The sequence below is a fragment of the Taudactylus pleione genome, unplaced genomic scaffold, assembly GCF_031769625.1.
Source record: "Taudactylus pleione unplaced genomic scaffold, aTauple2 ptg000121l, whole genome shotgun sequence".
In the NCBI taxonomy this organism is placed as follows: Eukaryota; Metazoa; Chordata; class Amphibia; order Anura; family Myobatrachidae; genus Taudactylus; species Taudactylus pleione.
Genome location: NW_028284523.1, coordinates 14,183,012 through 14,196,753, shown reverse-complemented (window position 1 = coordinate 14,196,753; position 13,742 = coordinate 14,183,012). Strand labels below are relative to the sequence as shown.

General features: G+C 43.6%; 1 protein-coding gene across 1 annotated transcript in view; it reads right to left on the bottom strand.

Annotated features, from left to right (window-relative positions):
* Nucleotides 1-1,542: 1,542 nt before the first annotated feature.
* The window catches only part of LOC148524180 (microsomal triglyceride transfer protein-like), a 172,626-nt gene continuing 160,426 nt past the window's right edge, over nucleotides 1,543-13,742 (bottom strand). The window contains exon 18 of the mRNA XM_088472233.1: nucleotides 1,543-1,844. Within this exon, the coding sequence (XP_088328359.1) occupies nucleotides 1,679-1,844 (166 nt within the window). The 3' untranslated portion in view covers nucleotides 1,543-1,678. The remainder of the gene's footprint in view (nucleotides 1,845-13,742) is intronic.

Below are 13,742 nucleotides of genomic sequence, written 5' to 3'. Positions count from 1 at the left end.
TGGATGGAGCAGAGAAGGATAAAGATGTACAGTGTAGTCGACAGGCCGGGTCAGAACCAAACGGACAAGATGGTACCAGGGAGCAGACGTATCCAGGTCACGGAGGATAGCCAAGGTCAAAAGCAGAATACCAAACGCAGTACCAGGGAGCAGACAAAATCAGGTCACGGACAAAGCCAAGGTCAGGAACGAGCAATGAAGTCACACTCAGGAACGCTGGAGTAAGTTTTGGGAGCCTTTACTCTGTCACAGGAATGCTCTCAGGGACTTCCTTTTATAGGCAGAGCTTGAAGTTAGGTGTATTTTTTTTTATTCATAGATCTAAAAAAATTGGGATGGCTAGTTTCTGAGTCTAGTGTTTGCAAATCACAGTTTTCAGGTAATTTTCCAGTGGTTTTGACTTTGATACATCAGTTGGTTTTTCAGTTTGCCCCCCAATAAATCACAGAAAACAATTTGCACTCCAGTACATTACTCTCTAAATTGTGCAACATGATACGCCGGTTTATGCATACAATGTAACGTTCATAAAAATAAAAGCATTATATAGCAAGATAGTATAGAAAGCGCCTAAGAAACCAAAAGAAAACATCTATAAGAATAAAGTACAGAGAACAGGGACTCTCATTGCCTGCTGGGGATGGATATGGGATGCCGGCGCTCGTGATCCCAGCGGTCAGAATCCCGACACCGGCATCCCAACAGGCTTAGAATACTGACACTTGTCAGTCAGTACTCTAACCTTCACCCTCTCTATACCCTAACTCTGACCCTAACCCTCCCCAGTGCCTAAACCTAACCTCCTCCTCCCTGCACCCTAAACCTAACACTCACCCCTTAGTGCATATCCTTAACCCTCCCTATAGTGCTTAACCCTCCCCCCAAACCCACTACTTACCTTCGGGACTCTGGCAGTCAGGATGCCAGCACGGGGATTCTGACAAGTGTCGCCGGCATTCTGAGCACCGGAATCCCCATTGTCAGGATATTGACCGCATCTCACCTGCTGATGTATAAAAATACATAATAAATGCACTGAGCAGTTCTGTGTTTTTGTATCCATAAGTGGTAACACAACAGCCATACAGCATACAACTTGTCACAGAATTAACTTGACTACATAGAAAACAGTTTAATAGATCATTTCTGTTCTGTAGTAATATTTTATCTCATTCATGTAATCTCTTGGAATCTCTGTATTTTATATACAGTATTTAGAGAACCCCTTCAGGACATGTATAATCACTACAAAGCGAGTACAGTATCAGGGTAATTGATTTCTTTGAAGAAGAATTATCTTTATATAATATCAAAAGTGTGTTAAATTCTTTGTTCATTGGCTAAAACTTGTAATGATTTTATGAGACTCCCAATTAGCAGTACAAAGATAAATTCTGAGCAGATTTAATAGGTAAATAATGAGACAAGTCAGATCATGGATTCTTGTAAAACAACAGAAAGACAAACCACTCTCTGACAGTAGGAAAACACAACCAGCATCTGCATTATGAGAAAAAACACTGGTACAAACTGATTTCCCTTCAAAATTGATTTTATTGACCTGTTCAAATGACAAAATCATCCTGCTGTTGTGTAACAAGTCCAGTCCACAGCTCTGGTAATTAGTATTGCACTGCAAATGGCTGTAATAGATGCATTGCTCAGTCACCTGCTGCTGCTAGAGAATGGTGCTGGCATCCTCCTCAACCTTCAATGTCCTACACATTTCAGAGTTCTGGTTGTGAAAGGGAAAATCTCGCCCCCACAGTGTAGCTTTTCTTCCTTTCCGCACTGTATGTGTTGTGTTCTTCTCTGGAAATGACTCTGTTAGAGTATAGGTTTCTCTACATAGAGAAGGGAAAAAGAATATTAGTTACCAGCACTACAGTATGCAAATAAATATTGTCAGAGATTACTCACTATCATAATAGACATTCACAAGTAGCAAATTACCATTGTAAATCTGCATACAGTAATGGCATCCCATAGGCAAACGCAGGGGGGGTTTCCGTCTGCCTGGAAACCCCCCTCCCCAGCCCACACCATGACCACAATAGATATAGTAATAGAATAGAATGTTACTAGAGCTGCATGTTCTTTTCGGTATCACAAGTGAAATAATTAGCACCACCTGTGGATCTTCTAACATGTATAAGCCAGTAATAAACAACCTATGCACCAAATAGGATATCTGGAAACCATGCACTGTTAGGGATGTGCTGCTATAGAGCCCAATATGTACATATTTGTCCAGGGCAGTGCTAGTTTCTTCTGCGGCTCCCCCAGGCACGCGGACTTGCTCCAATGCCCACATCTGAAAAAAAACATTCTGCTCAGAAAGGATGGACCTTCTGCCGTATCTAAGGGCTTACTGTAATCGCTAGTCCTGTATATGCTGGAATTATGCAACACAATACACTTTGACGCATATTAAAGCTGGATAAGTGCTAATTCTACCCTCTTCATGGACTGGCCACACTCAATATAAAATCAGGCATTTGGAAACCCCCCTCTAGAAATCCTGCATTTGCCACTGCATCCAGACTAAATTCTTTTTCAGAAGCGATATGCAAGAGTGCTGTCCATATTTGTAGATATCTGCATACCACACTTCACAAGAGCCCTGATTTTCAGACCCTTAAATGGGATGTGACTTGAAGGAAAGTTGTGAATATGTTGCAACCAGTGGCACATTTTACCTAGGGGCTGCAGCCCTCCCTCCAGTAAAATCTGCCACCTCAGTGAGCCAGTTGCAGTCCATTAGTCCATTGGCTATACTGGCAGTGACTTCCCATTGGAAGCGCTACCTGCCAATCACACACAGGACAGGCAGTCCCACGGGGGAGGTGTTTTCTACCCCTGAGACTGCCAGTCCGGGCTGCGATTAACAGACAGCATGCTTCCAGTGGGAAGCCACTCCTCCTCCTTTTGCAGCTGATGCACTCCCTAGAAGCCCGGCCAGTCTGGGAATGTCTTTTCCTCTCCTAAGTCTCTGGAATAGCACATTGCAGGCAGCAGGGTCAGTGGCAGCCCTCTTCATACAAGAGGGTAGGAACGACTGCTAGTTACAACTGTAGGTAATATCACCTATCTATAGATAGCATTTATACATTTCTGTTTCTTTTTAATGTCACGTTTGCATCTTTATTGTAGTATTATAATGGAGTCTGTGTACTGTATATTTCCAGGTTTGTAGGAAATATGTACTATGTTACATATTTTGCGCTACAATTCTGACTTGGAAATAACTGTTCCTAGGGTGAGAAAATTTTTTTTTTTGCCTATTTGTTACTGGTAGAATTAATTTACTAAATTAATTATTTACAGTATTTATGTGGGGATATGCATAAATCTGACCATTGTCCCAAAAGCTTCAGTATGCACAAAAAAAGAAGCATAGTTACATGATGTTGAGCCATGGTCATGGAACATCGGCAGTTTATCAAGCGCTACTCCCGTACTGCAAAAAATTAATTCTTTAAATTGCTAAACAGTGCCAGGTGATCATGGCGCAAAGGGGGCAACTGTTGGGATGGCAGAAATGTCCCCGTCTAAATGGAGCACTTGATAAAGACAGCATGAGATAGAACTAGGCCATGGTGTTCTCTGGCAATGACGACAAACGTGGTCTAGGGGATTAAAAAAATAAATCTGAAGCATGTGGACAATAAGGGGTGAATTTACTAAAGGTTGATTTTAACCAAATTCTATAGATCTAAATTGGTCAACACTGATGTGTTTTAGGGGCTCAGGGGTCTATGTACTTAGCCTTGGAAAGAGATAAAGTAAACCAAGATAAAGTACCAACCAATTAGCTCCTAATTGTCATTTTCAAACACAGACTGTAAAGTGACAGGAGCTGATTGGTTGGTGCTTTATCTCCATCCACTTCATCCCTCTCCAAGGCTTAGTACATAGACCTCTAAGTCAGAATATCAAAAAAAATCATCCATTCGTAAATGTGTTTAGCCCCTGAAACACAACATTGACATTAATCGATTTTCAATTGATAAATATTGACCTTTAGCAAATTTACCCCCGTCTCAGAATATGGACATTCTGGAAATGAGATGTACATGATTTGTACAAGAAATGAAGGTTACAGTTACATAGATAATAATTCATTCATCTATTGCTATGAAGTTATATCAGCTTGTTTAATAAACAACACACGTTGTAGACTGCAATATTGTACATTTTATATTTACAGCTGAATGATAAAACGGTGTCTTTTATTGTTATGTTTTTTTGCTATTGCAGGAGAGATGTGCAATTACCTTGTATGCAGGAGCAGCTCCTCTTTGCGGGTTGTGATAAAGCAGACTATTGGTAAACTAGAGTGCTCTCATCTATGTTTTATCAGCAATCTAATAGGAACATGAGTCATATTTTGTCTGGGGAAATATAACTCTGGGTGGCTTTTACAGCATAGAAATCTGGAGGACTGTTAAATAATGCAGGAGATAAAGGTGGCTTTTTATGCTGTGATTCAAGGCTTTCATTGCTAATATTATTATGTTTTAACAATTATCTATAAAGCAACTGTAAGACTTAAAGAAACAGCACTAGAATATATTGGGGCTGATGTTGAACTTGGAAGTAAACCAGACTGTGTAGAGTAAAACATGCAAATGAGTTCTGTGCTAGCCCACATAACAAGCAGCTCACATCCGATACTTGCACCTGCTTGTGTCTGGAGCAGCAGGGCGTATAGGGGAAGGGGCGGTACAGTGTCGGGCTGGTGCATGAAGTAGTGATAGGGGCCCTTTTAGGGGTGTGGCCAGCCTCTGCACAGGCTTGGCTAACCATAAGAGAATGCATGGTTTGGGCCCCCTTAAAAATATATATAGTAAATACTGCTAGTGCATGCATAATAATGTACCAGATTAATAACAGCAATGCATTGTAGAAAATATACCATAGTCCTGTGCAGTATAATGTAACATATGTATAATGTATAATTCAAGTGCACAGTCTGGAACCTGATTCCTATAGAAGGGGGTGAGCCCACAGGCAGTGGTGCCCACTGGGGGTTTCCTCTGTACCCCTGTGGGCCTGTCCAACCCTGGGGCAGTATAATGTAGGCCGAATACAGTATGTAGCACAGAGAAGCATATACGCCTGTCCAAGTTGTTTCAATTGCAGGTACATGAAGGCAAATCCATAATAATGATGACATACACCAGCACTAGCTAACTTCAACGGATTGCTGACTGGCTGATGAAGCTGATAGATGCTTTTCTTCATCGCTTGTTTATATATTATATGATTTGGTGAGCACAGTGCTGGATTTACCACTAGGCACATGCTTAGGGTCACCACTGGCTGGGGATACACAGCAGTCCCCCTGTATAAGAGAAATTTAGTACCCCAATTAAGCCAATGCTATTTGGATACAGAACAAAGACTATATCCCCCATGATGCATCAGGGATAGTCTTAGAAATGGGTGCATGCGCAATCCAGGAGCCTGGAAGATTAGGTTCATACTGGGGAGAGTCTGAGAGTGTTCGCATTTGCAATCCGGGAGCCTGGTAGATGCTGAAGTTAGGCTGGAGCGGGCGGAGTCTCTTCAGAATCTATGAGAGTTGGACCAGGTACCCAACAATATTGTGATATTGTGATTAGGGGTGGCCTGACCCATAAATCCACCCTTGGGTGAGCATATTTTAGCAAAATTAGATTTTAAGAGGAAATATAATCATATCTGGAAGTGAACACATTTTCCCTAGTTACTTAAAACACACATAAAAATGGGTTTAAGTGCACAGTATACGATTCATCCATCTTTGTTTATGCAAGCAATTCCATCCATTTAGTGAACACATTTAACGTCTGCAAATTTGTTTAATCTCAGCAAGAACTCCATTGTGTTTTATGATATTTGTGCATGACTCATGAATTACTAAATTATGACGGAAACCAAACCCACCCAAAATCACCTGTTCCAAGTAGATCCAGGTTCCAGCTTGGATCTTCTCACCAGCTCCGAATCCTAAAACAGGGCAAAACAACATCCTTGCAGTGTCAGATCTGCAGAGATTTGGATCCGGAGTGCAGACTGTCGTATCCAACCAGTTAGCATGGTAACAGGCCGATGGTTGGCTGGAAATGTTTGTCTCTCAGCCAATCAACGTGTCCTCATAGGACTTTAATGGGCCCATTGTAGTATATGGGGAAGCGCTGATAGTGATAGCCATTCTCAGCCAACCAGTGGCTTCTGGTCGGAAGAGACAAATGTATAAAAAAAGATAAAAAAAAACAAAAAACAAAAGGACATGAGGTCCCCCCAAATACTCAATAATCACTGGGCTTTTTTGAGCTGTCCTGGTTGTGAAAATACAGGGAGTAAATAAAAAATTTAGGGATTCTCCGTATCTTACACAACCAGCATCAGGCTCCTGAGCCGTCCTGGTTGAGTAAAATATGGGGGGAGGGGAAGTGACGTAGGGGTCTCTTGTATTTTACACAATCGGCTCCAGAGCCTGGAGTGGTTGTGACACTTTCTAGCGGGGATGTAATGCCACAGACAGGGGACAAGCTTATATTGGTACCCCCGGCCGATGTATTCAGCATCCATCACCATTCAGCCGAGGCTACGGATTCCTCAGAAAGTGGGGCCCCCCAATAAAGGGTTCCCCCCCTTTCGTGGGACATCCCAGGCCCAGGTTGAGACTATGCTCAGCACCCCCCGCGGTGGAGGTGGGTGCTGAGTTACTGATATAAAAGTTAGAACAACTACTAACGTCTCTTACAGGAGATCTACAGGTCCCAGCAAGCCTGCCCCACTTGCTGTTACTTGGAGAACCACAAGTACCATCATGCAAGGCATTAAGGGCCTGCTGGTGCCTGTAGTCCCCCTGTAATATAAATAGTCAAAAAAGACAGGATGCAGACAACAATTTTTGTATTATTTTATTACACATTCACACACACACACACACACACACTCACTCAAACACACTCAATCACAACAATACTTACCTTCACTCCCTGCAGCCATTCTATCCTCGTCCTGTAGCATCCACGATCGGTGTAATAAAAAAATTTGCACTCACCAGGGTCTTCTTAAATCAAAACCCCGCAAACCGTGGAACCCACTGACTTAGTAATGATCTGTACGGTCACTACTACCCGAATGACTGCTATCTGGCAGAAAACGCCAATTGAAAACAATGGGGAGAGCCTTCATTGGCAGAGAGAGCACACTAATACTTGCTCATGTATTGTGTTTTACAAGGGGTTTCATATAAGTTACAACGAGAAACCTTATACAAAAATGCATGTAGCCATAAGAATCATTGTGCCTTATATCCAATGCAGGGAAATTATACTTATCCCATTTGAATGTATTTATCTCTGGGTTGTTTTTTTTTAATGTAATAACTTCATAATGGAGCTAAGGTGCAATCAGGGAGATTGCTAGCCTCTTCAGGGAGATTGTCAGAGAGACTCCCTGAAATAGTAGCAATCAGGGAGAGTTGGCGAGTACATCCCTTCTGCAGTGGCGTCACTAGGGGGTGCGGCCAACACCCGGGTGTCACCCTTCAAGGGGCTACACCAAAAAGAGCCACACCCCCATCCACATACGCGTCCGCATGACCCTTCACAATCTCCTGCCCGACACCAAGTGCCGCGGCCACAATCAATCACCACCGCTAACTCCATGAGTTGGAGTCCATTCTGCAATAACAAGCCCACACTGGTTGCCTTTGCATGCCGCCGCTGGGTCCGTACATATTGTGTCTCTGGCTGCCGGCCATGGTGATGTCATGCTGCGATGACGTCATCATGCACGCGGCACGCGGCTCCGTGCTGGTCATTCTGGGAGGAAGAAGGAGGACTGATCGCTGTGACAAGAGGGAGGACCTGACATGCATTCAAGTGCGCACCCACCCAGTGCAGGCTCAGTCCTGGCTGGCTCAGCTGCCTGCCAGTGCCAGTGTGCATTGAAAGTTATTAATAGTACATTAATAGTATGTATTTTACAGACTTGTTTATTTACCAATTGCCATATGTCTGTCTTTTAGTTGAAAAAAAAAATAATATATATGTATATATATATATATATATATATATTTTGCTGAAGTAAAGGTGGATTGTATTGAAATTACCATTTGTTTGTAACAAACAAATAGTTAATTTCAATATTAATCCAATATTATTACAGAAAAAAATATATAATTGACCAAAGCTGTATACACAATAGATGATGTAACCAACCCGTCATCGCTAGCGATGGTGACCGAGCATTGGCAAGTACATACACACTTAGCGATGCAGGATGCCATGCTGCAATCGGCAACATAGCATTGCTAGTGTTATTTTCTGGTCAGCCCTGCATCAGGGCTGACCAGGAAACATTGCTGATGATGGCGGGGTCGCACATAACAATATGTTGGTCCAATATGCTGGACAGGAAAAACATCATACAGTATGTACCCAGATCTTAAGTCAATAAAAAAAAAAAATATATATATATATATAAAACCTCAATTAGGGGAGTGCAAGTCTATAAATGCATTTTTGTTATGAAACTAACATGCTTCGCATCAATGTGCATATCTAAGAGATGCGAGATCCAATTAAAAATGCCAAATTGAGGTGCTCGGGGTGGCGGTTTGCAAATTTCAGTGATCGCAAAATACGTGCTATAGCGCCTTTTTCCGCGATACAGGAGGTGAGGGACGACCAGGTTCCACAGGACGCACTGTGAAAGCACTGTAATCGATTGGTTGGGAAGAAGCTGCCGGCTGGAGGAGCGTTCTGCTCTGGTTGAGGAAGCGCTCGGCACTGGATTGGTCTGGGCTGGCTGATCTGGTGTTGGTGCCAGCGGCCAGCTCCTGTCCGCTATTATCCTGGTAACCGGCGGCCGAGATGGTGGAGTGCAGTGACCTATGCTGGTGCCTGAAGAGGCTTGGGGAGAGACAGGAATGGCTACTGCTGCTGGAGGGGGAGGAGGTGAGGTGCCCCTATTCCACAGCACCCTGACAGTACCTGGTATCCTGTTATAATGATGATGGGGCAGGCTGTGGTGTAATGTTATTACACAGCTAGCACATGTTGTTTATTACCAACTGCTGTAAAAAAAATATTAAATATATTGTATTCTCACCTTGTGCGCCCTGTTCCCCTCTCCCCATGTCTGTACCCCTTTATTATTTATATTATTATCCTTTATTTATATGGCGCCACAAGGGTTCCGCAGCGCCTCACAAAGTACATTAACAAATGAGTAAACTCGTAAAACAGCGACTTACAGTACAAGACAATACAGAATAAGAACATGGTTTATAAACATTGCTGCAGCGATCATAAGACTCAAAAAAGCAGTAGGGCGTCAGCTACCAAGTCAAAATCTCTGGGGTGTTAGGCACTAGCGCTGCAGTGTTTCCCACTTAAATTACGGGAGCTGCTGGGCACACGAGTTGTCCAGACTCGTAAATTAATGTCAGATAAAGGGAGGTTGTGTCCAGCGCTAACCTAAAGTCTGAATACCTAGGTTTGTATGCAGACCATACCCAGTATTAAATACTCAGTTTTACATATAAGCAAAAATGGGAAAGAGAGGCGAGGGGGGTTGTTATATGTCTAATAAAATATATTTATTTAGTAGATGAAAATATTATGATAAAAAACAAACAGTATGGACAGTTGTTTCTGTGTGTATGGCTCTTATTAGGTAAAGTCATATGGCTCCTTTAGGGGGCCTCTTTCCGTAGGGTAGAGCTGCACCTACGTGTACCTATGGCCAATTACTCTAAAATTAATTGAGCTGGCAATGGTAGGCTCAGTTCAAAATATCGTCCTTGTTAACCACCCTGGTTGTAGGTTACATAAGTGGACTCCTTTAGGGTGTCACTTTCCATATAGCTCCCAGTGCCCACGTCTTCCCTTTAACACTAGTCGTGACAACCTTCCGGGTCTGTATATGTGATCCCACTTGTGTTAAAAAAAATCCCTATGCCTTGATGTATGGCATGGGTATTGGTAAGTCTCTGTATATACTTCACACACTGTCCTCCTGTATGTGCGTTATGAATCTTATGGAGGTACAGTGGGACAGATGAGGTGAGGGGTCTTGGTCTGCCCTTGCTAAGGGGTGACCTTCCATATGACTAGCTGCATCATGCGTCCCCTCAACAGTCAGTACTGAGCAGTGATACAGTATGTTTGTAGGTATCCAGTGGCGATGTCCTGCACTACTGGTCTTACCGATGGTGATTACTTATGTGGTAGAGCTTCACCGCATCCCGTTTTTCCTCCTTCAGCTGATGGTAAAGAAGATCACCTTCCTCCTGCTGGAGCGTAACTTGCCAAGGCTCTAACCAATGGATCACCTATTCTCTCAATATATGCACAATAATAAATCCATGCACAATACCATATTGATTAGAGTGTCTGGCACTTTTAGTTCTTAATTATAATATATAAAACAATCGAACAATGGAGTAGATATTTATTAAATAGTACCAATTAATAAGCATAGAGTGAGCTCTCTACATATGTATATAGCTTAGAAAGCGCTATATTGTGTTCAAGACATCTACAACAATAGAGACATTCTCCACCTTCATAGAGCCATTCTCTGCCATCTATGCCCCTTCCCCCTTCCCATTGATTAGTATATAGAGATACAATAAAAGAATGCACTTAAGAGTATACAGTTCAAGTGTGTATATCAATTTATAAATATGACAGTAACATAACAACAATGAGTCCAGAGAAGAAAGAGGGACAAGAAGTATACCACATGTACTGTGATTGACAGGAGGAGTCACGCCCATGTAAGTTCATGATTGGATGACTGATGAATTTAAGCAACACCCATGTGTTTGCGTGTAACCTTGAGGAAGGCCCACAGGCTGAAATGCGTTGTTCCACATGCGAAACGTGACCTCCACGCCGGCTGTGGACACAAGCAGCAGGAGACGAGAAGTAGCTCCACGCGGCACACAGATTCCCCTGAGCCATTGGTTAGAGCCTCGGCAAGTGACGCTCCAGCAGGAGGAAGGTGATCCCCTATATCATCAGCTGAAGGAGGAAAAACAGGATGCAGTGAAGCTCTACCACATAAGTAATCACCATCGGTAAGACCAGTAGTGAGGGACGCCACCACTGGATACCTACAAACATACTGTATCACTGCTCAGTACTGACTGTTGAGGGGACGCATGATGCAGCTAGTCATATGGAGGGTCTCCCCTTAGCAAGGGCAGACCAAGACCCCTCACCTTATCTGTCCCACTGTACCTCCATAAGACTCATAACGCACATACAGGAGGACAGTGTGTGAAGTATATACAGAGACTTACCAATAGCCATGCCATACATCAAGGCATAGGGATTTTTTAACACAAGTGGGATCACATATACACACCCAGAAGGTTGTCACGACTAGTGTTAAAGGGAAGACGTAGACACTGGGTGTTATACGGAAAGTGACACCCTAAAGGAGTCCACTTATGTAACCTACAACCAGGGTGGTTAACAAGGATGATATTTTGAACTGAGCCTACCATTGCCAGCTCAATTAATTTTAGAGCAATTGGCCATAGGTACACGTAGGTGCAGGTCTACCCTACGGAAAGAGGCACCCTAAAGGAGCCATCTGACTTTACTAATAAGAGCCATACACACAGAAACAATTGTCCATACTGTTTGTTTTTTATCATAATATTTTCATCTACTAAATAAATATATTTTATTAGATATATACCAACCCCCCTCGCCTCTCTTTCCAATTTTTCCTTATATGTAAAACTGAGTATTTAATACTGGGTATGGTTCGCATATAAACCTAGGTATTCAGACTTTAGGTTAGCGCTGGACATAACCTCCCTTTATCTGTCAGCTACCAAGTGTTAAATGCCCTTGTGGAGAGTTTTGAGTAGATGATCGTATGAGTGAGGGAAGGAAAAGCACATAAGGGAAGAGGGCCCTGCTCATGAGAGCTTACATTCTATAGGGGGGGAGACAGACAGGGGTGACACAGATAGGGTAAACAGTGAGGAAGAAGCATGTAAGCAGCAGGTTAGGATGAGAGCTGGAGGGCTTTGAATTAGTGAATCTTGAGAGCCCGTTTGAAGATTTGTAAAGTGGTGGACCCCTTCTGCTCTCCTGTGTACTCTGACTTCCCACCCATTCCCCTTTCCCCATGTCTGTACCCCTTCTGTTCTCCTGTGTACCCTGCTTTCCCACCTGTGCCCCCTGTTCCCCTCTCCCCATGTCTGTACCCCTTCTGCTCTCCTGTGTACTCTGACCTCCCACCAGTTCCCCTTTCCCCATGCCTGTACCCCTTCTGCTCTCCTGCGTACTCTGCCCTCCCACCTTTGCCCCCTGTTCCCTTCTCCCAATTTCTGTACCTCTTCTGCTCTCCTGTGTTCCCTGCCCTCCCACCTGAGCCCCGTTTTCCCCTCTCCCCATGTCTGTACCCCTTCTGCTCTCCCGTGTACCATGCCGTACCACCTGTGCCTCCTGTTTCCCTCTCCCCATGTCTGTACCCATTCTGCTCTTCTGTGTACTCTGCCCTTCCACCTCTGTGCCCCCTGCTCTCCTCTGTCATGTGTATTCTGCCCTCCCACCCCTGTTCCCCTTTGTCCATGGCTTTTACCCATTCTGCTCTCCTGTGTAGTCTCTCCCACCTCTGTGCCTCCAGTTCCCCTCTCCCTTTCTGTTCTTCTGTGCATTGTGCCCTCCCACCCCTGTGCTCCTTCTCCCCATTTCAATCTCAGTGCAAAATATGCCCTGCAGTGCGTTTTTACATGCTACAGACAGTGAGGCATAAATTGTGATGGGACCCAGAAACGGTCTAGTAGGACCCCAACTTTTTAAAGTGAGGGGTCCCTGGGACCCACATTTTTTTTCGCTTAGGGCGATCACGGAATTTTATACAAAATGTGACCTGCAAGAAATGAATTAGAAAGTGGGAAACCTTCCTGGGGCCTGATTAAGCATGGATCGCTACTGCAAATGCGGTAGCAATCGCTCACGCAGTTCTGCAAAATTATGCAAAAGTGTGCAATAGCAATGCCGCCGCAGCACAATATAAAGACGCCCACTTCCCTTTACTCACATCCGTAATACCTTGCAAGTGTGCAAAAATTATTTAGGCATTAAGTTTAATTTGCATAACTCATGTAAATGTTATTTAATTTTACCTGTGTATTTTATATTGTAATTTGAAGGTATAATGTTAATTTTGTTAGCTGTTTATCTCACTACTATTGCCATTGCATTTAGTGATATACAGGAATTATGATTTTCATGTGAAACTAGTACAAAACATGTGTGCAGTGTGATACAAGTGGAAGTCCATTTGGGGGGGGGGGGGTGACACCATGAGCTACCACACCAGGTGACACCAGCTCTAGTGACGTCTCTGGGTAGGGGCTGATTGGCCGGTACCTAATCTCCGTACACTTTATCTCCATCCAAGTCTTGGTAAATAGACACCACTGTCCCCTCCAGGGCCAGATTAAGGCTTGTGGGGGCCCCGGGGCAAGCAAGTTGTGGGGGGGCCATCAATAATATTGCCACAGCTCCACGCTTCAACTACTATGCCCCTTACCTTGTCTCTGGTCTCTCTGCTAACCAGCAAGGTCACAGCATACGACATCATGTCCGCTACACTGCTGGGAACCGAATGCTGGCAGAATATTGGACATGATCTAGTACATTGCCAGGGGCACACGCAGGATTTTGAGTAGGACATTAGAGAGAGAAGGAGGGAGGGAAAGATGA